Raw genomic sequence first — 24,907 nt, forward strand, 5'->3', positions numbered from 1 at the left:
CTGGCAGGAAATGAAGTCAAATCAGTGGTTACAACCACAATTCCCTGCAATCTCGCCAGGGTTGTGGATGAGACCCTTGAGCAGCCCAGGTAAGTTGTCTGGCCTGACAATTCCACCACTCGGAAAGTCAGAAATGGACCTTATAATAAGCAAGTGGCCGGAAGGAGGCCTATGGGCTGTGCCCATTGATTTGCAAGGGATTTAAATGGATAGTTCAAGCATTAGATGTATTGTCCTCTCTGAAACAAAAGTGAGAAAAGAAAGTAACTCCTTTATAATGCTGTGCTCCACACGTACCCATTGCTTCCATTTTTTCCTAACAAAAACAAGAGATTGACATTTTTTGCTCAGTTCTCAACAAAAGGCCTGCACACATTTATCAAGTGAAGTCCTTGTACTTGAGAACATTCAAGTAACTGCAGTTTACACATTTTAGAAGAAATGTAATTATCATAAGATGGAACAGTTCATAGATCTTTAATACTGAGTAATTTATCAGTGTTCTTTTATTTTATCCAGTATATGATATGCTTTGAAAAATTTATATACCATTGGCTGGGGTGAAGCTAATCACATACTAGTTTAATAATATAATACTTTACTCCTGAAAACCATCTTTCTTGAATGGATTTATCATGAGTTTTATAAATGCAATTAATAAAATTTTGTCAATAATCCAGAAGATTTATGGCAAACCCAGATACTGAAACGATATCCCATGTAAAACTCTAATTATGCTCTCATTTGATGTTCCATTTGATTCTATTATACAGACTTCCAAAGTTATTAAATTTTAAATTTGCTTGAGGACTTTATAAACATCCAGAATGTGTAATATATACAATAAGATAAAACTGTCAACCAGAAGTCATAGCTGTAACTTTTATGACAGTAAGGGTTTCTAACCTGTGGACTTACGATTCTAAAAGAGTTTAGGAACTTTTTTAAAAAAAAGTAGTGCATTAATTGCATTTTTAAATCAGTGTCATCAAATGCACACCACTGCTATCCCGGTCCTTAAGGTGTAAATGGCTCTATGGATGACACATTTACCAAATTACAAGTTTTCTTGGAATTCCATGTTAAATCAGCCATCCTAAATCTGGGTCCTAAAATTCTTTAAGAAATATCTTCCCCCCTCTCTCAAATCACCCAGTAATATAAGCAGCAGCTCAAATGGAAATGCAGCCATGCCAAATGGCTCTGACTTCAAAGGGGATGATAATGTGAGAAAGATAACTAAGTTTAAAAGATATTCGCAAGCTACTGGCATCCTATTGACTTTAAACAAGGAGATAAGGCTGCTTTCCCGATCCTGTTAGCTGGAAGAATGAGTGAGTTGTCAGGATTTCCTTATGTTGATATAAATCCAATGTCCTGTCTGGGAAGGCTTCAGCAATCAACCTGCCTTTAAACCACCCAGGATCTATTTCTTCTGCAGTACCATATTTCTCAGAAGAGACACATTCTTCATCTGCTGCTACATTGATTATTTTAGTCCTCAATAGAGAAGTCCAACAGAGCCAATGAATACCAAGTCTCCAAAGAAGAAAGAATAATGAAAGCATTAGAGAATTCTCTGCAAAGCCCTAATTGTCATTCTCAGGTTGTAGGTAGCAGACACAGATTCTTAATCACAATGAACTGGGAGAAGACTAGAAGCCATCTTCTTGAAAATAATGGAGATTATTTCTGGGAGCAAGGGAGAAGCTGGTTTCCATTGGGTGCTGGCAGTTGTTTTTCGGATCCCATTTACTACTCCTTCCCTGATGTCGTAACACACTGGGTCCCTCTGTGGGCCAGGGAATGGCCAGGTCAATCTGATGTAAGGGCATGCAGAATAACCAGGGCCTGAGCACTGGGTAGGGGGATAAAGAACCCAGGTTAACAAGTCTTTTTGTCTAAAATTCTTAGGCAAAGCAGTTTGGAAACTGTAAATAGGTTGTCACACTGCCAAACACAATTTGAGTTTGAACCTTGAAACTATTATTTTCTAATAATAACTACTTGAAACTATTTTTTGAAAAGCAAAAAATAAAAAAAAGCAAATCTAAAAAGTGAGGCAAAAGGCTCACCTGTAACTTTCAAAGAAAGAACTTTGGATGAGGGGAATGAGAGCTATCTTCAAATATCAAGAAGTTATCCTACAAAATAAGGACCTTAACCGCAGAAATACAAAGTTGGTAACTGCATGCAAGCAGTTTGGCTCTGTACAAGGAGGGAGTTTGTAATAATCAAAGCTACCCTATAATGCAACATGCCACCTGGAGAGACAGCATCCTGTCAAGCCGCATGACTCCTTCATGGAGAAAAGAGGGAGGATCAGAATATGAGTGGCTGACACATTTTAGGCACTCAAGCATTTGCTGATGTGATGGTGGTGGTGTGGATAATGATAGGGGTGGGGATGGTAGCAGTGATGCTGGTAGCGATGTGGATACTGGTGTGGCCACGGTGGTGGCAGTAGCTGTGGAGATGGCAGTGGTTACAATAGTGGGGTGATGGTGAGGGCGGTAGTGATGACGGTGGCGGCAGTGGCAGTGATACGGTGATGATGGTCATGAGAGAAATGGTGATGATGTTGGGTGGAGGAGGTGGTGGTGGCGATTGTGGAGATGGTGATGTTAGCAATGGTGGTCGTGATTGTAGCAGTGATGTGGCTGCTGCTGGTGGCATATGGAGTAAATGACTGCTAACGAAATCATTCCAAACCCGAGAGTTCATGGCTTCATGAAGAGCTGTCAAATTTATTTAGATGAACAAACAGTCATAAGAAGTTCAAAGACAAACCATTTTAAGCCAACATGGCCTCTCCTGAGAAAGGTGAGAAATTTAAACTAATTCATTTTTTCCTTTAAGAAATTAACAAGGCCCACAGGGAATTTCCCCTTTGCATACCCCAACCCATGATGGTTTTAAGTTTTCCTCTGCTAATCTTGAGAAGAGTTTCTATAACACTATAATTAGGACTTGCTCCTACACAGCAACCATTCCCTGCTCATGGTGAGCAAAATTAAACACCCCTCCAGACAATGTCATTATCATGGTTAAGTTCTGAGTTTGGCAAGGGCATAAAAACATTTGAAGAAACCACTTCTACATCACATCCCCCCTGACTCCCACCCAATACTTACATACTTCCAGCGTTCTTGCAGAAACTGTCAGACCAAGCTCATTCCTCCTGGTATGGAAAACCTCAGAGACTTGAAGATGGGGATATGATGAACATTCTGTTTGCCAGTTGTTTGTGTGATGAACACAGGAATATACCGGATGTGCCAGTCTCAACACGATTTCTCCTCCACCCTAAACTCCCTCTTTCAGAGCAGCCCTTGGAGATGCTCTTCCTAAGCCCTCATTAAGTCCATCTGTGAATTTAGCTAAGCCTGCCTTGAACTTGTCTACTATTTCAGCTTGCATAAACTCTCGGGGAGGGAATCCCACGTGGAGACTGCCTGCTGTACAACTGCTTGCTTTGATTTATTCTAAACACAACCTCCTCCAGACTTCGAGGGGGCACCTGTTTTACTAGGAGGTCTCATGCTGTCTTCTCTCTTTCCTTCTTGAGATTATTCAGAGATTAAAAAGTGACTTTTATAATTTTTATATTGATTATCTTGGGCCCTATTAAAACAAGGACATTTCCTGATATTGGCTGGAAAACAGGGTTAAGCCCTGTGCTAGATAAAAACGTTCCCTGCCTTCACTTATTGCTTCTGAAAGCTACAAGCACGAGAGGCAGAAGCCTCGAGTCGTGCATACAGAGGCGTCTGCAGCAGCAAGGCAGAATTTCAACCGGAGAGGAAGCTCCTGGTTAAAAATGAATGCTGCTTATTCAGATTCCCCTCTGGTAGCACACCTTATGAAGAAAAAGAAATGGTGCTTATTAGCTATTTGAAGCTAGAATTCCAGGGCTTTCTTCTCTGTCAAACTCAAAGCTAAACACTTTTTTATTGTTTTTGTCCTCATCTTGCTGAGAATGCTGTACCCTTCGATAGGATTATTTATCTTTTTAAATGAAGTGATCACTTATTCCATGCAATAGTTAAAATTCAAAAAGCCACCCTAGCTCATGGGGCTTGTTCAGGGTGGGCAGATAGGACTCTTCCTTCCTGAGTTCTAGTACTTTCATCTGGCTGTGCAGTTCCTCCAAGTTCTCTCTTCTTTGCCTAGCCGAGGATACAAGTCTTCTTGCATCCTTGTTCTGGGAATGGTTCTTACCTCTGGCTCCCCACAGTCACACTCCTCTCCTTCTTCCACAAATCTGTTCCCACACTTCTGGCCCCCGAAAGACTCCCTGACTTCCGGCAGGTTAAACAGGCACATCCCCATTCCTTTCTCCAGGCTGGTCTCCAAGTCCTTCCTGCTGCAACTGCTGAACACCATGGGAAATGGGTACCTGAGAAAGGAGAGCCCAGAACAGTAAATCACAGGGCACGGAATGGCTTTGCCTGCCCTTCTTGTGCCCACAAGAAGGCACCCACTGGCCACATCTGCCCAGGTGTTCACTGGTGGTCTCAATGAACGATGCATATCAAAAAACTCAGATATGCAGTGTCAAGCGAGGCACATTCAGTTCCATCCCGACATCCATTCCGTACAGTGCCAACGCGGCTGATGAAGAAGTGCTTTATCAAAAAAGAAATGATCTTTCGATGGTTTTCAAATCAATAAGTTCAGGCAGAGTCTCATTAAAGACATTATTAATAGTTCTGGGTGAAATGATGCTATGAAAAGTGAATTCGTAGGGACTGCAGCTTGTAATACAAACACATAACAATGTCCTTATTGGAAAGTGCAAAGAAGAAAAGAGTACAAATGACGGTGTTTATTAATTCCATGGTTCCAAGGACGCATGGTTCCACTGTAGGGCAGGGCCTGCTGATGCTGGCATTCAGGTCTATAAAGGCCAAGTCCCTGTCTTCCCCCAGCACAGTTGTAAGAGAATGGAGGTGATCCAGAAATGCAGGTCTTACCCTTGCCTCTAAATTCCAGGGTGTGGCAGGGTGTAAACAACCGGGTGCCTCTAAACAACCGGGTGTGGCAGGGTCAGCCAACTCCCCAGCAAAGTTATGCTCCCCTTCTGTGCTCTAGAAGGGCTGCCCAGCCCCCTTGTACCTGGGTGGGCTGTGTGACTAATTCTTGGCACTAGAACATGAACAAAAGTGATATAGGTCACTTTTGGCTGATGGTATTTAAGCAAGTATTCCTTCTTCATATCCTTTCTTTCCCCATCTGCCAGCTGAGATTAGAGTATCCCACGGTTTTAGGAGATGGAGGAGTCAGGCATGGCATCTGGTCCTAACTCACTGTGTGGAGGAAGGCCACCTGCAGCCTAGAGCCTCAGAGCATCATACAGAAGGAAAACACGCTTCTAATATGGTAAGCCACTGAGCATTTGGGGTTTGATTCCAAAGCAGCCAGTGTTATCCAACATACACAGAGTGTCTCACTTTTTACAAATGCATTTTCCCATGTCTTGAGGCAGCAAGGATTATTAAGGTATAAGCATGCCAGAAACCCAGAAAGTTTTATTACTTAGAGAGGGAGCAGGGGCTGCTGTCCAGCAAACCCAAGCACCCTCTCCCAACGGAGACATTTATAAGGATGACATTAGAACGGGATCTCAATCAATTGGCCAAACCAACGCAAGCTGCTATGCTCCCCTGATGATGGTAGACCAGCGGCTACTTAATGATTGAGCTTGGTGAATTTTGAGATCATGCTGATTTCCAGGACTAAACCGATAACACTGCACCATCCTCTCCGAGTGGTTTCCCTTTTCTTCCCCAAGTATATAAGGCATACTATTAGCCACAGATTTTTAATGACCAGGTATTTATTTTTTCTTAACTTTATCTTCTGAGACCGAGTCTCACTCTGTTGCCCATGCGGTGCAACCTCCGCCTCCCGGATTCAAGTAACTCTCCTGCCTCAGCCTCTCAAGTAGCTGGGATTACAGGCGCCCACCACCATGCCTGGCTAATTTTGTATTTTTAGTAGAGATGGGGTTTCACCATGTTGGCCAGGCTGGCCTCAAACTCCTGAGTTCAGGTGATCTACCCGCCTCGGCCTCCCAAAGTGCTGGGATTATAGGCATGAGCCTTTAAGCCTGGCCCTTAACTTTTTTTTTTAACTTTAATTGTAGGTTCAGGGGTACATGGGCAGGTTTGTTATGTAGGTAGACTGCATGTTAACGAGGTTTGGTGTACAGATTATTTCATCACCCAGGCAATAAGCATAGTTCTCCACAGGGAGTCTTTTGATCCTCTCCTTCCCCAGTGTCTGTTGTTCCCTTCTTTGTATCCATATGTACTCAATGTTAGCTCCCACTTATAAATGAGAACATGCAGTATTTGGTTTTCTGTTCCTGCATTAGTTTTCCCTCCAAGTGGTTTCTATCAACCTCGGGCTATTAACTCTGGAGTATATTAATAATTCTAATCTACAAATAAATTAATAAATGAAAGTGCTCCTCTGTGGATGCAAAGGCAACATACCAGGACTTACTCATAGTGCTGTAACAATCTTGAAATCTTTGTAACTTCCCCTGGCAGACAGACTGGTTATTCCTGGTATCAAAATATACTAACTAGGTTCAAACAATGATTCACAAGAAAAATGATAATGTTTTTGCAATTTAGAAGGGTATTATATTGAAGTAATTGGTATATTACACAGGGACTTAAGAGCAGTTCTTCTCTTTGCAAAAAGAAAGAAATAAATAAATATAAATCAATTTCATGGAGGTACAGATGGAAACTTCTTCTGTATCTGAGAGTTTTCCTAGGACATATATGTCTCCAGGCCTGATCTAGGAGATGAAACATCATTCTCACTCAGTGATACGCAACTTAGTTCTGTGACAAACCATTATCAGTTCATTCTAGAAGGGAAGTGATTTCTAGAAAATATTAGAGTTAATTAGGAAAGACTCTAGGATAAATGTTAAGTCTCAGGAAGGGTTTATAGCCAGAATCACAGCAATTAAGAGAAGCTTGGAAAAGAGTGGTCTGAATTGCCCTGTTTCCCAAAGGAGCAGAGAATGTCCATAGACACCAGGGACTGGAGAGCTGAGACCAGCTCCGTTCACTAAGCTCAGACATGCCTTCCCCATCTCATTCCTTTCAAATCAACAAACACACAAACATTGGGTTTTTTGGGGGTTTCCCATCCAAATAGGATGAAGGAGAACAGTTTAAGTCCAGGATTTAAACTTCAGAATGTGTAGGAGAGGAGAACAGAACAGATCATCATTGGCAAAGATCATCATTGTATTTTTGTGTCTGCATTGGGTGTTGTCAGACAGTATAGTGATCTGTGTAATAATCTATTTCTACTTCCCTTAGCTTTTCCTCATTCTGCTGAAGGACAACTCCCAAATGTTAACAAAATTCTTTCTCATTTAGAATCATGCATACATAAATGGTCGTCATCCAATTCACAGGTTTTCAACCTTGCTCTGAGGAACAGCATCCTAGCATTAATTCTTCAGGGATGCCTCTGTTTTAAAAGGAAAGTAGCGATGTCCTCCTCAGATGCGAAATGAGGTCTTGATGAATTCACCAACACTGAACAGATCCTTTCTCAGGGCTCCTTTCCACATGGCCTGAGCTCACCAGCATGCCGCCTGCCTTCCAGGTCAGGACAATTCAAACTTCCAGCAACTCCTGACCATGGGTGACAGCTCCAGCCATGAGCAGGTGTAAGTGGCTTCTCTTCCCACCAACCTGGGGTTTTTCTGACTTGCTCAGGGGACCCAGCAAGGTCAATGGGGAGTCCAGCAGCCCTTCCACAAACATTCCTGCCATTTCCTCAGACTGGGTCAGCCAATATCGCTACCATTTCCTCTATGTAATGAAGAAAAAAATGCCTCGTTTATTGTTCAAGAACTTACTTTTGATGACGAATGGTGATGAGGCTGAGAAGTATTTTCTACCTGTAGGATGTCATTACTCATCCCATCCTTTCATGATTTCTCAGCAAGGAGGCAGGTGACTATTCACTCTGATAGGATATTTATGAACCCTATTTGGGCATTTAGAGGAAGTCAGGCTTTAGAGGAAGAAAATCAGAACAGCCTATCACACATCATTCCATTATTCCCCAAGTATTTATTCAACACCGACTAGGTGCCAGGCATTGTTCTAGGCTTTGGGGATATGGGAATGAAGAGAACAAAAAAATCTCAGCCCTCATGGAGCTTGCATTCAGTGGGGCCAACAGATAATAGGCAAGCTAAGGGAACAGAATGAGTTAGAAAGAGTAGAATTAAAGAGAAAAAAAATAAAAGAGCAAGGGAAGAGGGTGTGTATTGAACTTTTAGGGACAGTGGACCTCACCAGGAAACCTCCCCAGGAAGAGGGTCATTTGAGCCCCTCACCCGAAGGGAAGAAGGTGTGAGTGCACCTCGGGAAAGAGCTGGTACAAGTGTGTGCAGACAGGACTGGCCTGGAGGAACTTACTCAACAGTGGGAAACAGTCTGCTCTTCCTGCAGACACACACCCAGAGAGGCAACCCATTTTCTACTTGGCATCATTCTTAGATAGGTCAAGGTCATGCTGATGGTGAGAAGATCCCATGGAGTGTCAATACACTGGGAGCTGTGCCTCTGTATGGGCCAGGCACTGGGAATGACTGAAGGTATTTTTATTTATTTTAAATAATTTCAACTTTTATTAGCAATGAAGGGGTACATGTGCAAATTTATCACATGGATATATTGCATGATGCTGGGGTCTGGGGTCCTGTCACCCAGGTAGTGAGCATAGTACCCAATAGGTGGTTTTTCAGCTCTTGCTCCCCTCCCATCCTCCCCCATCTAATAGTCCCCAGTGTCTGTTGTTTTCATCTTTACATCTATGTGTATTCAATGTTTAGTGCCCACTTATAAGTGAGAACACATGGTATTTGATTTGCTATTCTTGCACTAATTTGCTTAGGATAATGGCCTCCGGCTCCATCCATGTTGCTGCAAAGGACATAATTTCATTCTTTTGATGGCTGTGTAGTATTCCATACCATGTTTTCTTTATCCAATCCACTGTTGAAGGGCACCTAGGTTGATTCCATGTCTTCGCTATTGTGAATAGCGCTATAATGAAAGTATGAGGGCATATGTCTTTTTGGTAGAATGAGTTATTTTCTTTTGGATATATACACAGTAGTGGGGTTGCTGGGTCAAATGGGAGTTCTGTTTTAAGTTCTTCGAGAAACTGCCAAACTGCTTTCCACAGTGGCTAGCCTTGCCAGCATCTGTTATTTTTGACTTTTTAATAATCGCCATTCTGACTGGTGTGAGATGGTATCTCACCGTGGTTTTGATTTGCACTTCTCTGATGATTACTGATGTTGAACATTTTTTCATATGGTCACTTGTATGTCTCCTTTTGAGAGGTGTCTGTTTATGTCCTTTGCCCATTTTTAAATTGAACTATTTGTTTTTTACTTGTTGATTTAAGTTCCTTGTAGATTCTGGATATTAGACCTTTGTCAGATGCATAGTTTGTGAATATTTTCTCCCATTCTGTAGGCTGTCTGTTGGTAATTTCTTTGGCTGTGCAGAAGCTCTTTAATTAGGTCCCACTTGTCAGTTTTTGTTTATGTTGCAATTGCTGTTGGGGACTCAGCCATAAATTATTTGCCAAAGCCAAAATAAAAGGCATCCAAATAGGAAAAGAAGAAGTCAAACTTTCTCTCTTTGCTGACAATATAATTCTATACATAGAAAATGCTAAAAATTCTGCCAAAAGGCTCCTGGAGCTGATAAATGAACTCAGTAAAGTTTCAGGATACAAAATCAATGTACAAAAACCAGTAGCATTTCTCTACACCAATAATGTTCTAGCTGAGGAAAAAATCAAGAACACAATCCCATTTGCAATAGTCAGACAAAAAAAGGAAATACCTAGGAAGCTATCTAGCCAAGGAGAGGAAAGTTCTCTATAAGAGAACTACAAAACACTGCTGAAAGAAATCAGAGATGACCCAAATAAACAAAAAAAATTCCATGCTCATGGATTGGAAGAATCAATATTGTTAAGATGTCCATACTACCCAAAGCAATTTACAGATTCAGTGCTATCCTTATCAAAATAACAATGTAATTTTTCACAGAATTAGAAAAAAACTATCCTAAAATTCATATGGAACCAAAAAGGAGCCTGAATAACCAAAGCTATCTTAGGCAAAAAGAACAAAGCCAGAGGTATCATATTATCTGACTTTAAACTATATTATAAGGCTACAGTAACCAAAACAGCATGGTAGTGGTACAAAAACAGACACATAGACCAATGGAACAGAATAGAGACCCCAGAAATAAACCCAGACACCTATAACCATCTAATCTTTGACAAAAATTGACAAAAATAAACAATGGTGAAAGGACTCCCTATTCAATAATAAATGCTGCTGGGATAACTGGCTAACCATATGCAGAAGATTGAAACTGAACCCCTACCTCTCACCATTTACAAAAATTAACTCAAGATGGATTAAAGATTTAAAGGTGTTTTTCATAAGAACTCCAAATCCTTATTCCCCCACCTTTTTATTTTTTTAAAGCAAACTGCTTTTTAAGCAGGCAAAGGTCTGCTCCTCATCTCCCTTTTGCTGCTCTAAGATAGTCTCATTTGATCAAAACACAGAACTAAGTATGGAAAACTTACAGCAAACCCAATGACTGCCCCCCAATACAAAAAATTTAATAAATGAAAATTACTTCAAATCTTAAGAGATAAGGGAAATTTGCCAGTAGCAAATATTAGATTCCTCTAATGGTAACACCATCTTAATCCACACATATTAGAATATTTTCTACATCCTAAGTAGCCACTAGTTACCTAGTGCCTAGAGCAAAGCAGGTGCCAATGCTCAGCAAGGCCATGTGCATCACCTGCTCCCCAGGTGCTGACTCTGCCTACATACCTCTGATGACGGCAGAATACAACTTTGAATGGCAAATTCACAACTCTCTCATTTATTCACTCACTTATGGAGCAATAGTTTTCAAGTGTCTATTATACTCAAAGCACTGAAGAGGATCCCAATTCCAATATGACCTGAACCTGGTCCCATGCCCCCCTTGCCAAGCTCCTTCCTTAAGGGATGTGCCCACCCTCCCATCTCAGTTCCTCTCCAGCCGTTCTCCAAGGCCCATATAATTCCACTCCTCCAGAAATGGTCTTTGAAGTCCCAAACCCCCAGAAACGTATCTTTTATGCCACATAAATGGAGTCTGAGTGGAACTGTGCAGTCCAAGGCTGTGTTGTAAGTTCTTGCTGCCTTCATGTGTCACCATATTCTGGCCACAACATTATAAATTCCCAAGACTAGTAATTGAGTTAAAATATATAATTTTTTTGGCATAACTATTTATGGAGTACCTGCTTTTAGCTAGGTGATATGGTGGTGCTTTCTCATGGTAATATTTTTCTTCTTTTATACTTTTTTTTGAATTTAAAATTTTGGAACAATCCAATGAAACAGTTATTATTGCTCCATTTGCAAATGAGGTGAAGGGATTTGACAGTTCACAGTTAGGGGATGGCAGTACTAGATTTCACCAATTCTTATGATCCCATGTTCAGGTACTAAAAACCATTTTCTTTATTACCAGTGCCAGTTCAGCACTGGATGACCAGCAGTGAATGCTGAAACACAGAAGGTGATTGATTAACCCTCAATGTACCGATTTAAACACAGGAGACAAATCCTGCTGTGATCCCACATATGCCTGGACCAGTGGTTCTCAAAGTGTGCTCCCAGGACAAGCAGCACCAGGAACTTTCTAGAAATGCACATTCTCAAGCCCCACTCAGACCTACTAAGTCAGAAAACTCAAGGTAGGGGCCTAGCAACCTGTATTTTAATAAGCTCTGCAGACGATTTGCTAAATTGATGTTGAATTTACACAACATAAAATTCATCCTTTAAGTCACTTCGAAGAATGTAATCCAACGTTTTTTTCCAGCACATTCACAATGTTGTGTAACCATCACTACTAACTGCAGAACTTTCCCCCACCCCTCAAACAAACCCCACATCCATGAAGCCATCACTCCTCATTCTCCATTCCCCACCCAGCCCCTGCCAACCACGAATCTGCTTTCTGTCTCTACAGATCGCCTGTTCTGTTCATTTCATGTACACGGAATCCTACACCATGTGGCCTTTTGTGTTTGGCTCCTTTCCCTTAGAATAGTGTTCTCGAGGTTCATCCACATGGTAGCATGCATCGGAACCTCATTCCTTCTTATGGCTGGATGATATTCCATTGTAACTGAGACCATACCACAATTTGCTATCTGCTCATCTGTTAATGATCCAGGTGATTTTGATGCCCATTAGAGACTGGAAACAACTTCCCTAGATTTAAAATTCAAATGTTGTTGCACCTATTTGTGTCGTAACAATAAAAAAATGCAATCTAGACTCACCATGGGCCACTTGTCATATCCTAAAAAATAATTCTGTTTTGCTCTCTTGTCCCATCTTCTAAGAAAAGCCCAATGTATGGCATTTTGAAAACCTGATCTGACTTTATGATCACATGAAAGATGTGCCAATGGACAACAGGCAAGGCAAGGAATCATAGGCAGGATCTGTCAGTGCGATCGTTGATAAGACTGCTATGGCTCACTTAGCCATGCCAGAGAGAGGATGCTGGCAAGATGCTACTGATCTGATTTTAGGCATGTGCTAAAAATCCCAAGAGTATCTGTCTTATAAACAAACTTCATATCAGAAATGAATTTTCAAGTACCTGGAAGTGTGATGTTAAATTGACTAATCCTCATACTGCACAGTAATTAAAGTGTAGGAAAAGTTCTGGTTGTGAACAGAGTGATGTTTCCCTTCCACTTGCTTCCAAATCCAAAGTATGGTATATGGTCATTGTGCCTCCTTTGTGCTTGTATTTTTCTTATTTAACAGCTTTATTCCCCAGAGCATCCATGAAAAGAACATTCACTTGGGCCAGGTAGTTGCTCATGACATCAAAGATCTCATACAGCCCCTCGTCTGTGGTTAAAAAGACAAGCCTCAGTTTCTTCCGTAGCTTTTGGCAAGCTCATCACAATGTACTTTTTAACATGTCTAATAAATTATCCCACATGTGCCAGGACAGCAGCTAACTGAAGTGACATATAGCAGTGAGAGACTGGTGCAAAGCAATAAAACTGGAGAATTACTCAGGAAAGAAGCCCTTTAGCACGATCCTTTCCCTTGGCGTGAGAATGCTTTAAAATGGTGATACCTGCGGCCCAGGAAAAAAAAGTGCTGCTTTCAGCTCAGAGGCAGAGAATTTATCTCCAAAGCCGTGGCAGGGTGACTGTGGCCCCTGCTACGATGTGACCTCTTTTGTTAGCCTTGCTTTCCTTTTACTCTAATATTTAACTACCAGGGACACTTGGGGCAAGTTTACCATGTTGAATGCAAGGTTAAAAATAAAAAGAGGATGAAACAGACAGCTGGGCGATTTTGGGGAAAAAAAACACCACTTTTAGAAAGAGGAATGCCACTTACAGCTCCCCACCATAAAGGCAGTCACAGCTTCATATTTTAGCCATCACAAAGCTGCCAAGTAAAACATTATTAGGGGTTACTTTTACTTTGAAAAATCTGCAGTCAGAAGGTTCTTTTCTTGTAGGAGCCTATTGTGCGTCTCACTGCTATATTCTTGGGGGTGAATCACACTAGGCCAATTTATCAACCTTGACAGTAGAAGTCGGGAGTTATCTGACTTGCAAAAGCTCTCTGGGTATGATTCGGAGACAACTGCTTTTCTTGCTGGAAATTAGGCGTCTAGAGAAACCAGCTATAATCAGGCTGGATTCAGGGGGGCTGCAGGTCAGGGTCCTGCTGCTTCCTGTGACTCTGCGGCCTCATTAATAAACACGCACTGAGTCTAGGTTCCCTACCTCCAAGCTCAGGGGCTGACATCTGTCTGAGTGCTGACGGCAGGAAAGGAGTGGAAGTGACCGAGGAAGAAGGATGGAACAGCCAGGCAGCGGCTGAGAACAGCTTGGAACCGACATAACTGTGTGATAGGAAAAGCCAAAGTTGCAGGGAACCGGGGATGGGAATCCATCCAGATTTTTCAGTTTAAACTGATTGGGGGAAAAAACCAAACCAAACAAAAAACAACCTCATATCGTCCACAGCTGACAAATGATTAGATGGTAAAGGGCTAACTGGTTTTGGAAAACATGTTGCTGACATTCTGCTTCCCACTGGTTTCTTTTTGCAGACCGAAATGGAGTTTTGTTTTTCTCCTGACAGCAGATGCCACAGATTCGGCAGACCCAGGAGGCTCTTCTTTACCTGGGCGTGTGGTGAGAAGTCAAGTCCGAAGCCTATGTCTGAGCAGCCTGTCTATCTGTACTTCATTGAGCCTCTGTTTTCATATCTATAAAATAGGGATAACAACTACCTCATTGCACTGAAGTGGAGGCTAAACGAGCTTCAAACAAAAAGATCAAAGTCTGGTTAACTTCCAAGCACTGTGAAATGCTAGCTCCTAGTACTGACAGGCAAAAGATGTGTCTTTCTTTCTCCCATTGAGAGTTGCCCTGACTGCGAATTCCCCCGTATATGATAGTGCTCAAGAACATTTCCAATATGGTATAGAATGTAGTACTTGTAGCCAAAATAGAGCACGCTTTACACTGTAAAACCACAAATACAAGTAAATTTGAGAGCAAGATGATTCAGGAGGCGAAGGGATGAGCAAACAGTTAAAGATCATTCCCTCCGTTTAATACATAGATGGTGTCAAAGAAGCAAAAGAGCCTGTTCCATTCTGGAAGGGCCAGTTTTTCTTTAGCTCAACAAGAGCATGTAGTTAGGAGCACAACCAACCAATGAAGCAATCCACAAACAAAACAAAAACGGCATTTAGATGGCTGTTACCTGCTACGCAGCTGTGGTTGTCTTCCGTTCCCGAGAGCTTTTTTCTGGCCCTTTTCCTGAAGCTCATGTCACATGAGCTCACCCCACATCTTCCATCCATTTCCTGGCCACAGCCAAGTCCAGGCACTGAGCTCAGAGTGAGACGTGGCCACAAATTGTGGGATCCATTCTCTGGAGAAGACAATCTAATGACTGTTTTTTTTTTTTTTTATGTGGAGTTTCGCTCTGTAGCCCAGGTTGGAGTTCAGTGGTGCGATCTCGGCTCACCATAACTTCCGCCTCCTGGGTTCAAGCGATTCTCCTGCCTCAGCTTCCTGAGTAGCTGGGATTACAGGTGCACGCCACCAAGCCTGGCTAATTTTTTTGTATTTTTATTAGAGATGGGGTTTTGCCATGTTGGCCAGGCTGGTCTCAAACTCCTGACCTCGGGTGATCCACCCACCTCGGCCTCCCGAAGTGCTGGGATTACAGGCGTGAGCCACCATGCCGGCCACATCTTTTATCATTCATTCCATAACTAGCTTGCTGAGCTTTTCCAAAAACAACTTAGCCATTCTTAGTTCACAGCCAGTTCTACTTATTCCTAGTCCCTTGAGAAGCATAAGCCCAACATGAATTCCCTCTTCTCTTCCCAAGTGAGAGCGAGGTCCTCTTACAGTATGAGGGGGCAGGGGACCGCAGTGTGGGGAATGGACATTGCTTGGACAAGCTGCTGACCAAAAATTCTAGGGCCATCTTCAGGAAAATCTTGAGGTCTTTCCCCAGTTAAGCCCAACAATAAAAACTTTCAATCACCACGCACAGAATTTATGTGCAACCAAGTAGCACGCCTGGTAGGCCAGGGTGGTGGCATTTGTACTCGCAGGTGACCGGCCTCATGTTCAGTGCCGTGGCAGGCCTGCCGTGGATGCAAGGAGGTCATCTCATTTTAGGGGCTTTTTACTCCATCCTGCCTGGAGCGGGGCTGGCCAGGAGCCACCATTTGTTTAGTGAACCCCTGCTGGGGACCAGAAGCCTGGCAGACATTCTCTCACTGACACCTCTGGGAGCCAATTATGACTCCTATTTTTGAGATGAGGAAGCTGAGTGCAGGCAGCTTGTGTTCCTTGCCGGGACCCTGCAGTTCCTGCGTGGAGAGTGAAAGCACAGATCTGACTAGAAGGCCTGTGTTCTTCCCACTCAACCACACCGCCCCGAGGGCTATCAGGAGCTGCCCCAGGGCAGGGCCTCTGGGCAGCCTCAGGCATGACCCAGCACAAATGGCTATGCCAGCAGCAGTAGTATCCATGGGCTGGGAGAGGCAGCTGCTCCGATGCCTCGGGACTCCCTGGAGCCAGACGTAAACGGAAGGAACACCCAAGGTTCTACACTTCCTTCCAGGTGTACCTTAGAGGACTTCCCTAAAGGTCTTTGGTGTCACAGAAGACAAAGGCCCGGTCTTGGGATTTATCCAGCCAGCCTGAGGTGATACCTGGGCCAGATCGTGCACACCTGAGGAGGGCTGCAAGCCTGGTCAGACCCTAATGAGCTGCAGGCAGGGGAAATAGGCGCCCCGCCTCAAAAGCCTCGTGACTCCTCACGGTGTGACGGGAGAGGGAACTGGGCCTGAGTCAGCCCACTCTGCCTGCCCAGCGGTGCACAGGGACACAGCTCTGACCACACAGGCTCAAACGATAGAACAGAACTGAGGTTGAAGCTAATGGGGCAATCCATCCACTCCAGAAACAGAAAGTGACTGCCTTATAACTGGACGCTGAGCCAGTGGGCCAACCAGACGGACCACAGAAAGCTAAGAAAACCACCAGGCCAGGAGCAAATGATCAGAAAGATCCTTAGTAGGCCATTTCCATTGTTAATAGCAAACACCTGGGCCCCAGAATACAGCCATCTGCAGCACATTATAATTCATGGTCTTAACTTGTGAACTTTGACCTCTGCTCCTCCTCCATGAAACCAATTTAAGTGCAAATATTTCTCAGAATTTTTAATAAAGACACCAACTGAGCTCTGGTCAGTTGAGACATGTACAGGAAGCTTCTGGACGTTACCAGAAAGTGGACTTTTCACTTCTGAGCTATGATGGCTATTTCTTCCTGCACCAAGTCCTGAAAGACCAAGAACCCAGGGGCAGGGGACACAGTGTCCATATTAAAAGGACCTCAGCCCATTGGAGGCCATGTATCAGATGAGCTACTCAGCTTCATTGCAAGAAATGACTGCTGAATTTGTGTGGGGGTTGTTGGGGGAGCAGACTCTCTCAGACATGGACAGATGCAGTGGTTAATAAGGGACAGTGGGCATGTCTGAAATGGTACCACCCTTTCTTCCTAGCCCAGTAGACAGACCTGCACAGAATACGCTAGTTCTTTCTGCTGACTTAGCAAGTCTGTAACAGGGTAGAGGCTTCTAATCAAACATGATAGAAAAAGCAGTCACGGTAGATATCTCCAAGCCTGCCACCAGGGCTGAAGTCTACATGTGCCCAGTTCTTGCCCCACTGAGCAACTGACACTGAAGTTACCACCAGGGCAATGTGGAACTCAAGAATGGGAAAGAGCTGTCCCTCTCAACCCTCCCCATCCCCAAGCCTGCGAGCCAAAGGCTCACAGGTACCCGGTGAAAGGCCAAAGAATGGATCAGGAGCCTGAGGCTGCAGGCTGAGATCCAGAATGACCCTGACCACCTGTGGGCCCTCTGGCCTTCCTGAGCCTCAGTGTGCTCACCTGTAAAATGGAGACGATTGTACCTGTTCTTTATTTTTAGGGCTGTGACAATGAAAGGAGATGCCAAAGATCTTTGTAAACTGGAGAATGGTCCTACAAAGTCTTATGCTCACAACTGCTTTTAGATTTGATATTTTTGATCTCTCTCCTCCCACTTTAGCTAAATTAAGCAAAGACTTTCAGGGGAAGGCCCTGCTGGAAAGACTCTACTGTTTGAAAGCAAATTGTTTCCCTCACCCAGGTCTCCACGGATTATGTACAGAAAAGCAGTGGACTCTGCCTCCTATTTATCTGGGTTTTCTCTGCTCTATTTTGTTTTTATTTTCTTCTATTTATTGTATTGTGTGTATCATTGCAAACTATTGTAAATCCATTGTAGAATGATGTGGAATAAACAAAAAATGAAAATGCTGCTGCTGCAATTGCTAGATTTAGTACAAAAGACAGTGGCCTCAGAGCGTTCTCCCCAGAGATTTTGCCATTACACAGATGGGGAAGAGAAAACCTCACTCTGCACTTATCTAATTGTGCTGTACTCATCATCCCTCTCTCCATCCACCCACCCAGCCAACGTCTATCCATCTGTCCATTGTACCATCTATCTATCCATTATCTGTCCATTTCTATCTATCCATTATCCATTTCCACCTACCCATTATCCATTCATCCACCTATCCACCTACCTATCATTGATTTATCCATCTACCCATCTTTCCTTCTTTCCATCCATCCTTCTTTCCATCCATCCTTCATCTGTCTGTCCGTCCATCCCTCCATCATTCCACCCACCCATTATCCATTCATCCACTGACCCATCTACCTATTATTTGTCTATCCTTCCTTCCTCCCATCCATGCATCCATCATCCAGCCACCCGCTCATGGATCCTTTCAGTCAAGTATTTATTGAGCTCTACTATGTGTCAGGCACTGTTCTAGGTGCTGGGGATTCAGCAATAAACAAAACACAAATTCCTGACCTTGTGGAGCTGAAAATGAGTCCTTTTGGATATTGTCTGTTGTAGAGAAGTCTAGAAATAACCCTTTACCCCACACTGTGGCCTCTGTGCCTGGGGAGAGGAGGAAGCCATGGGGGTAACTGTGTGGGAGGGGGATTGCAGGATTGGCAGGATTTCAGCTGAAATGTTTTCACACATGCTGTACAACAAATAAAATGCTGGGTTAACGAGCCAGTGACAGGAAAGCATTCTCTGCTGTTGGAACATAAATTGAAGGAGGTTTGCAGAATTAAATGGCTTAAAAATGGGGCTACCTCCCACCTCCCAGAGGTTGCACTGGGACATTGCTCTGTACTGAGGCAGCTTTAGTTCTCTCATAAAGCCCAGCTGTGTTCACGGCCACTTCCATGTGTCAAACACACTGGGAAAAAGCCGTTTGACTTTATGTCCTGGGGCTTCTACTTAGGTCGGTCTGGAAAAATGCAAGCAGTTCATTTAACACTCTAAGCTCCAGTAATATGGGTATAGTTGGCCAGGTGCAGTGGCTCACGCCTGTAATCCCAGCACTTTAAGAGGCCAAGGCAGGTGGATCACTCGAGGCCAGGAGTTTGAGACCAGCCTAGCCAACATGGTAAAACCCCATCTCTACTAAATATACAAAGAATCAGCCAGGTGTGGTGGTGCAGGCCTGTAATCCCAGCTACTTGGGAGGCTGAGGAACAAGAATCATTTGAACCTGGGAGGCAGAGGTTGCAGTGAGCCGAGATGGCCCCAATGGACTCTGCCTCAAAAAAAACAAAAAACAAACAAACAAACAAAAATATATATATATATATAAAATAAAATAGGTATAGTCATGACCATCTCACTAAGTTCATCCATGGGCCAGGCGCATGGCTCACACCTGTATCCCAGCACTTTGGGAAGCCGAGGCTCACAGATCACTTGAGGTCAGGAGTTCCAGACCAGCCTGGCCAACATGGTGAAACCCTGTCTCTACTAAAATACAAAAATTAGCTGGGTTTGGTAGCGTGCACCTGTAATCCCAGCAACTCGGGAGGCTGAGGCAGGACAATTGCTTGAACTGGGGAGGCGGAGGTTGCAGTGAGCCAAGATCGTGCCACTGTATTCCAGCCTAGGTGACAGAGTGAGGCTCAGTCTCAAAAAAATTAAATTAAATTTAAAACATTCATTGATGAAACAGGACACCATGAATGCAGTCCTCCAGGGTCAACGTCAGTTTGTCTGCGTTCATTCCCCTAAACTGGATATTCAAGGATCAGTGGCCACACAGAATCAGCCTCCCGAGCTTGACCTCTATTTTGTGTACAGCTTAACGGGGAGGACAATTCTAACTTGGGCAGCAGCTTTTGATATTCTAATGGAATTGCACACAAATTCTTTCATTTTCCAGTGAGCAATATCTAATTACATGGAGAAGAAACAAGAACAGTCTGTACATTGATGCACCCTTCTTGAACTGTTTTCAAGAATCCCTCCTGCCAGTTCATTTTTCCCTGTGATAATGTCAGGGTACAGCTGGCTCCATTACTCTGGCTGAGTAATTAAATTGATTCTAACTAGTAGTGTTTTCATCTTACCAGAGTTCCTCATTCTGTAGCTGTTCCTCCTTTTTTCTCTCTCTGTGGATAAAGATTTCCATTTTCTCACCTAACACTTTGAGGAAGGAAATGAAGATTTTCTTAAACTTTTCATTGAGAAAAAAATTATCACTCTCAAATGAAGAGTTAAGATGGAAAAATAATTCCCTTCAATTCCATCTTGGTAAAATTCCAGCATGACAAATGTATTTCATAATCTCCAACAGCACCCCAAAGTTTGAGGGAGAATTCTAACGATATGTATTGTCCACTGATTTTCAGGAAAGCAAGTTCTACGGAGTGTGGACTTTCCCGCTACATTGAATTTCTATCAATTCCTACCACTTCCAAAGCCCTTGGGGGATTTTTTTCACTGAAAATTGCGGTTCATTTTCCCCTCTTAAAACACCTTTTCAGGCAGAAATCTCTTCCAAGAGAAATCCAGTTTTCCCACAGTATGAGGTAGGAATTTTCAGGGAGCGGTCTGCCCAGCCTGTATTTAATTCTTCCGAGATCGGTTTAGACTGGACTCTATTCCAGGATATCTTTTCTGCCTGCTGCCTCTTCTAACCTTTGCTCCCTGTTTGCAATAAATTATTGGTGGCTTTTTAAAAGATGTGAAATGATGTTATGGTTATAGATTTTTCTCTCTGTCTTTTAGAGGCCCACACTGAAATCACTTCTAGATGGTGCTTGATACCCGGACTGTGTAAGCAGATTTGACGAGGTACCCTGCAGTGAGGTCCCTGAAGTCAAGGATCCTGCCTCGTGTTTCTGTGCCTGCTCTGAATCTGCTCCCCAGGATCTGGCCTCTAGAGGGTACACAGTAAATACTAGTGGAGTAAATGAGTGGCTTTGCTCTGCCTGGTGGCCAGCTGCTCGTCTGTTGACCTCATTTCCTGTAGCGAGCTTGTCCTGAGTCAGGGGCAGGGCTGCTGTCTTCTCTGATGTCATTAGAGAAGGCCCAGGCTGTGCACGGTCACTTACACCTGCATTCCTAGCACTATGGGAGGCCGAGGCAGGCGGATCACTTGAGGCCAGGAGTTCAAGACCAGCCTGTCCAACATGATGAAACCCCATCTCTATTGAAAAAAAAAAAAAAAAAAAATCAGCTGGGCATGGTGGTGTGTGCCTGTAATCCCAGCTACTCGGGAGGCTGAGGTGGGAGGATTGCTTGAACCTGGGAGACAGTGGTTGCAGTAAGCCGAGACTGTGTCACTGCACACTCCAGCCTGGGTGACAGGGAGAGACTACATCTCAAAAAGAAAAAAAAAAAAAAAAAAAAAAGAGAGAGAAGGCTGACCTGGGTGGAGGCCACCTAGACCTGGGGACACATCTGTTTGTGTTCCTTGTCCAGGCAGGTGTGCCACGAATGTGTCCTGAATGGAATTAAATGTAATCGAATGGGCCAGTTATACATGCTTGTGGGGAAGTAGGATGGCAACACATTCTCCTTAAACGTGGTTATTTGATCTGGGTGTAGATTGCAGAAGGTCTGACCTCAGCTTAATGTGAATGATTTGCACCCCAGGAGAGCAGGGGGTAACCCTCATTTGCTTATTTTCTCATCCCACATTATCCTCAGTGCACAACACGAACACGCTGCCCCCCCCCCCCGCCCCCACTCCCAGTTGGCAGCTGGGGACACACTCGTCAGTTGAAGCCATTTGCCAGTATAGACCCAGCAAAACCCAGACAGGCCCAAACTCCTGATTTCAGCATCCGCGTGACAACTGTGGCAACAATTCTTTTCAGATACACATGAAGAAAATGTGAATGTGCTCCTTGGTGGCTCTCTGACAGAATCCCTAAAGGATGCTCACTATAGGAAAAGGAAAAAGAAATCTCAAACCAAAAGAAATATTTTACATCAAGTGTACAAGGCTGGAGAGGTGAGTGTGGAGCGTGGCGTGATGAGCACCGAGTGTGCTGGTGAAGGATCCTTCCTCTTCACAGTTTCCAAATGCCTATGAATTACACCAGAACTAAACTAGAATTCACACACTATTATTACTTGTTCTCCTAAAGGAAGCCTCCCTCTTCTTTTTTGTACAGACAGAAAACCCCTTAACTTGGCAAACTACAATGTCTCAGAGGCTGCACGGTCTTCTTAAAAATGAGGAAACCTTAAAAGATAAATCAGATCATATTCCTATCTTGCCTGAGAAGCTTCAATGATGTCCCGCTGCTCTGCAGATAAGAATCCACGTTCCTGCTCTGGCCAACTGGGCTTTGCTGGCTCTGGTTCCTCCATTTCTACCCAGCATCACTTCCCTCCAGCCCCCCACAGCCCCAAGGCTCCTGGCAGCAAGGTGTCCCCACAGCGCCCACGGGCCCATGGTCCCCTGCACCTGAACTCCCTTCCTTCCATGCTTTGCAGGCTCTCCATCCCTGTCTTCCTTTTGGCCTCCCCCAAACCCCCACTTAAAGTGGGCTCCCTCACCCCATGTTTCCTCTCTTTGTCCTCTTCCTTTGTTTCCTTCACAGCACTCCTTCCAACCTGCAATTTATTACTTTTATTTTTTTATTTTAAAAATAGAGACAGGGTCTTGCTATGTTGCCCATGCTGGTCTTGAACTCCTGGACTCAAGCAATCCTCCTGCCTTGGCCTCCCAAAGTGCTGAGATTATAGGCGTGAACCAGCACACCTGGCCCAAACTGCAAGTTTTAAATTTTCCATTTTTCAACTCTTTTCACCACTAGAACACCAGTTCCAAGAGGGCAAGAAACAGGCTTGTCCTGTTCACAGCTGTGTCCCTAACACCTATCAGTGTGTAACAGTGGCAGGGGCAAGGTGAATATGACTTGCAGATTCACCTACCCCACCCGAGGAGATGGCCCTGTTCCTCCAACTCTCATTTAACAGAAAACTTTCTGCAAAAAAAAAAAAAAAGGAATCTGTAAGAGTCATTTTTTGAATGTTAATATTGCCTTTTTTCCTACTCTAGGAAGTGACATTTACTATTACGCTAAATATTCTTTGCTATGAGTGTTCAAGTCATTCACAATTTTCTTACTCCTATAAATGCAGCATACGTAGCCCTCACCTCCCTAAGACCAAGGGCTCCAAGCTCATTAATGGATAAACTCAACTGAGTTAAACTCCCACATGAATCCCCAGATACTGCTTTTGCCAAAGAGTCATTTCCAGGACAGGTCTTAAATGTTTAGAGACATAAAACACACACTCTTACACACACTTAAAGCCTTGCAGTAATTAATGATACAATCCATCAGGAACCCCCTCCAACCATCCCTGCAATGTGCAACTGAAGTCACACAAGTCTTAAGTTGAAATAGGACTCTATCCTTGTATTTACAGGCCTCAGGTCCCATTTGTCAGTGACAGCAATTGGTTAATGTTTTCAGAGTTAGGATTCTGGAATGTTTGGATAAAGAATAAACAAGGTATATGAAGGGATATGCTTTTCTCCTTTAAGCCATCTACAATACTTGGTTCTTTTTGATTCTGAGATGTTAGTATCATTAAAGCAGTTACTGATTCATCTCTGAATCACCTTTGGAGTTGAGACTGAATTTAACTGGCATCCCCAAGCCTCCATCAGTGGTGGGAGGAGGAAGACAGAGGCTGGCTGGTGTTTGGATGTGGGCCAGTTTAAAGTGAGCCATCACACGGAAACCGTGGACATGCTGCTGAGTGACTGCTAAGGGCACTGGGAGTCTTTCCAGCAATCATGAGTAGGAATTCTGAAAAAAAGCCTTTAACTTTTTGATAGTTCCAAAATCCCTGTAAGCTAGGTAATAATATACCACCTTTGTGGAATGATTTACAACTTACAGACATGTGATCTCATTGAGTCCATTCTCCCACTCTCTCGGAGACACTATGAGGTAAGACAACCACCATTTTGAGATAACACCGGAGCAGCCGGGAAAACTCCACCACGGGTGATGGATGACTGAGGGTTGACTGAGCCGCTCGACCTCCCCCTCACTGTGGGCTTTTGTGATTAATTCACCTACTTGCTTAGGAAGTTGCTTTCCATCTGAGAAAATGAAAAACACCACTCTCTGGACAGGAATGTGGGATCATAAATGAGAAGCAAATAGAAAAGATTTATACAAAAGCACAAGCTCAGCAAAAGAGAAAACTCAGAAATTGCTAATATGGTATAAATCAAATAAAGGCTATGAGCAAACCCCTGGTAATGGGGAAAAAAAAAGCCTTTTAAATGATTTGTCGAGCTCTTAACAATACCATTTCCACCTACGGTGTTCAAATATCTCTGGGGCGATCTGACTTGCATTCTTCAGCACTGCCATGAAGACTTTCCAATTGGAAAGGATTTAGATAAAACCATATAGAGTGCCAGAAAATATGCCTTGCTATTGTGCCTTCAGAATTATATAATTTTTAGAGCTGTAGAGTCTTCATCATCTATGCATTCCTCCCCACGAGCACAGGGGTCAAAAATATTTGTTTAATATGTGAACAAGTGCGTGGAGAGACAGATGGAAAGAAAGGAGGAAGGAAGGGTGGATGGGTGGATGGATAGATGGTTGGATGGGTGGATGAAGACTGACTCACTCATCTTATTGATGAGGAATGTAAGAGCCAGGGGGTAACTAAACTGCCTATATTATTTTAAAAAATGGTGTGAGAATTGGGACAACCAGATCTCTTCAAGTCCAGTGTTCTTGATCTAGGTTTTCCTCTCCTCCATTGGTTTATCAATAATTAAAAAACATT

At 43.4% G+C, this 24,907-nt stretch overlaps 1 protein-coding gene across 1 annotated transcript in view; it reads right to left on the reverse strand.

The window, feature by feature from the left end:
- The window catches only part of ADAM12 (ADAM metallopeptidase domain 12), a 374,324-nt gene that overhangs the window by 53,869 nt on the left and 295,548 nt on the right, over positions 1 to 24,907 (reverse strand). The window contains exon 12 of the mRNA XM_016919590.3: positions 4,222 to 4,399. Coding sequence (XP_016775079.3) covers positions 4,222 to 4,399 — 178 coding nt within the window. The remainder of the gene's footprint in view (positions 1 to 4,221; positions 4,400 to 24,907) is intronic.

The sequence above is a fragment of the Pan troglodytes genome, chromosome 8 (assembly GCF_028858775.2).
Source record: "Pan troglodytes isolate AG18354 chromosome 8, NHGRI_mPanTro3-v2.0_pri, whole genome shotgun sequence".
Lineage (NCBI taxonomy): Eukaryota > Metazoa > Chordata > Mammalia > Primates > Hominidae > Pan > Pan troglodytes.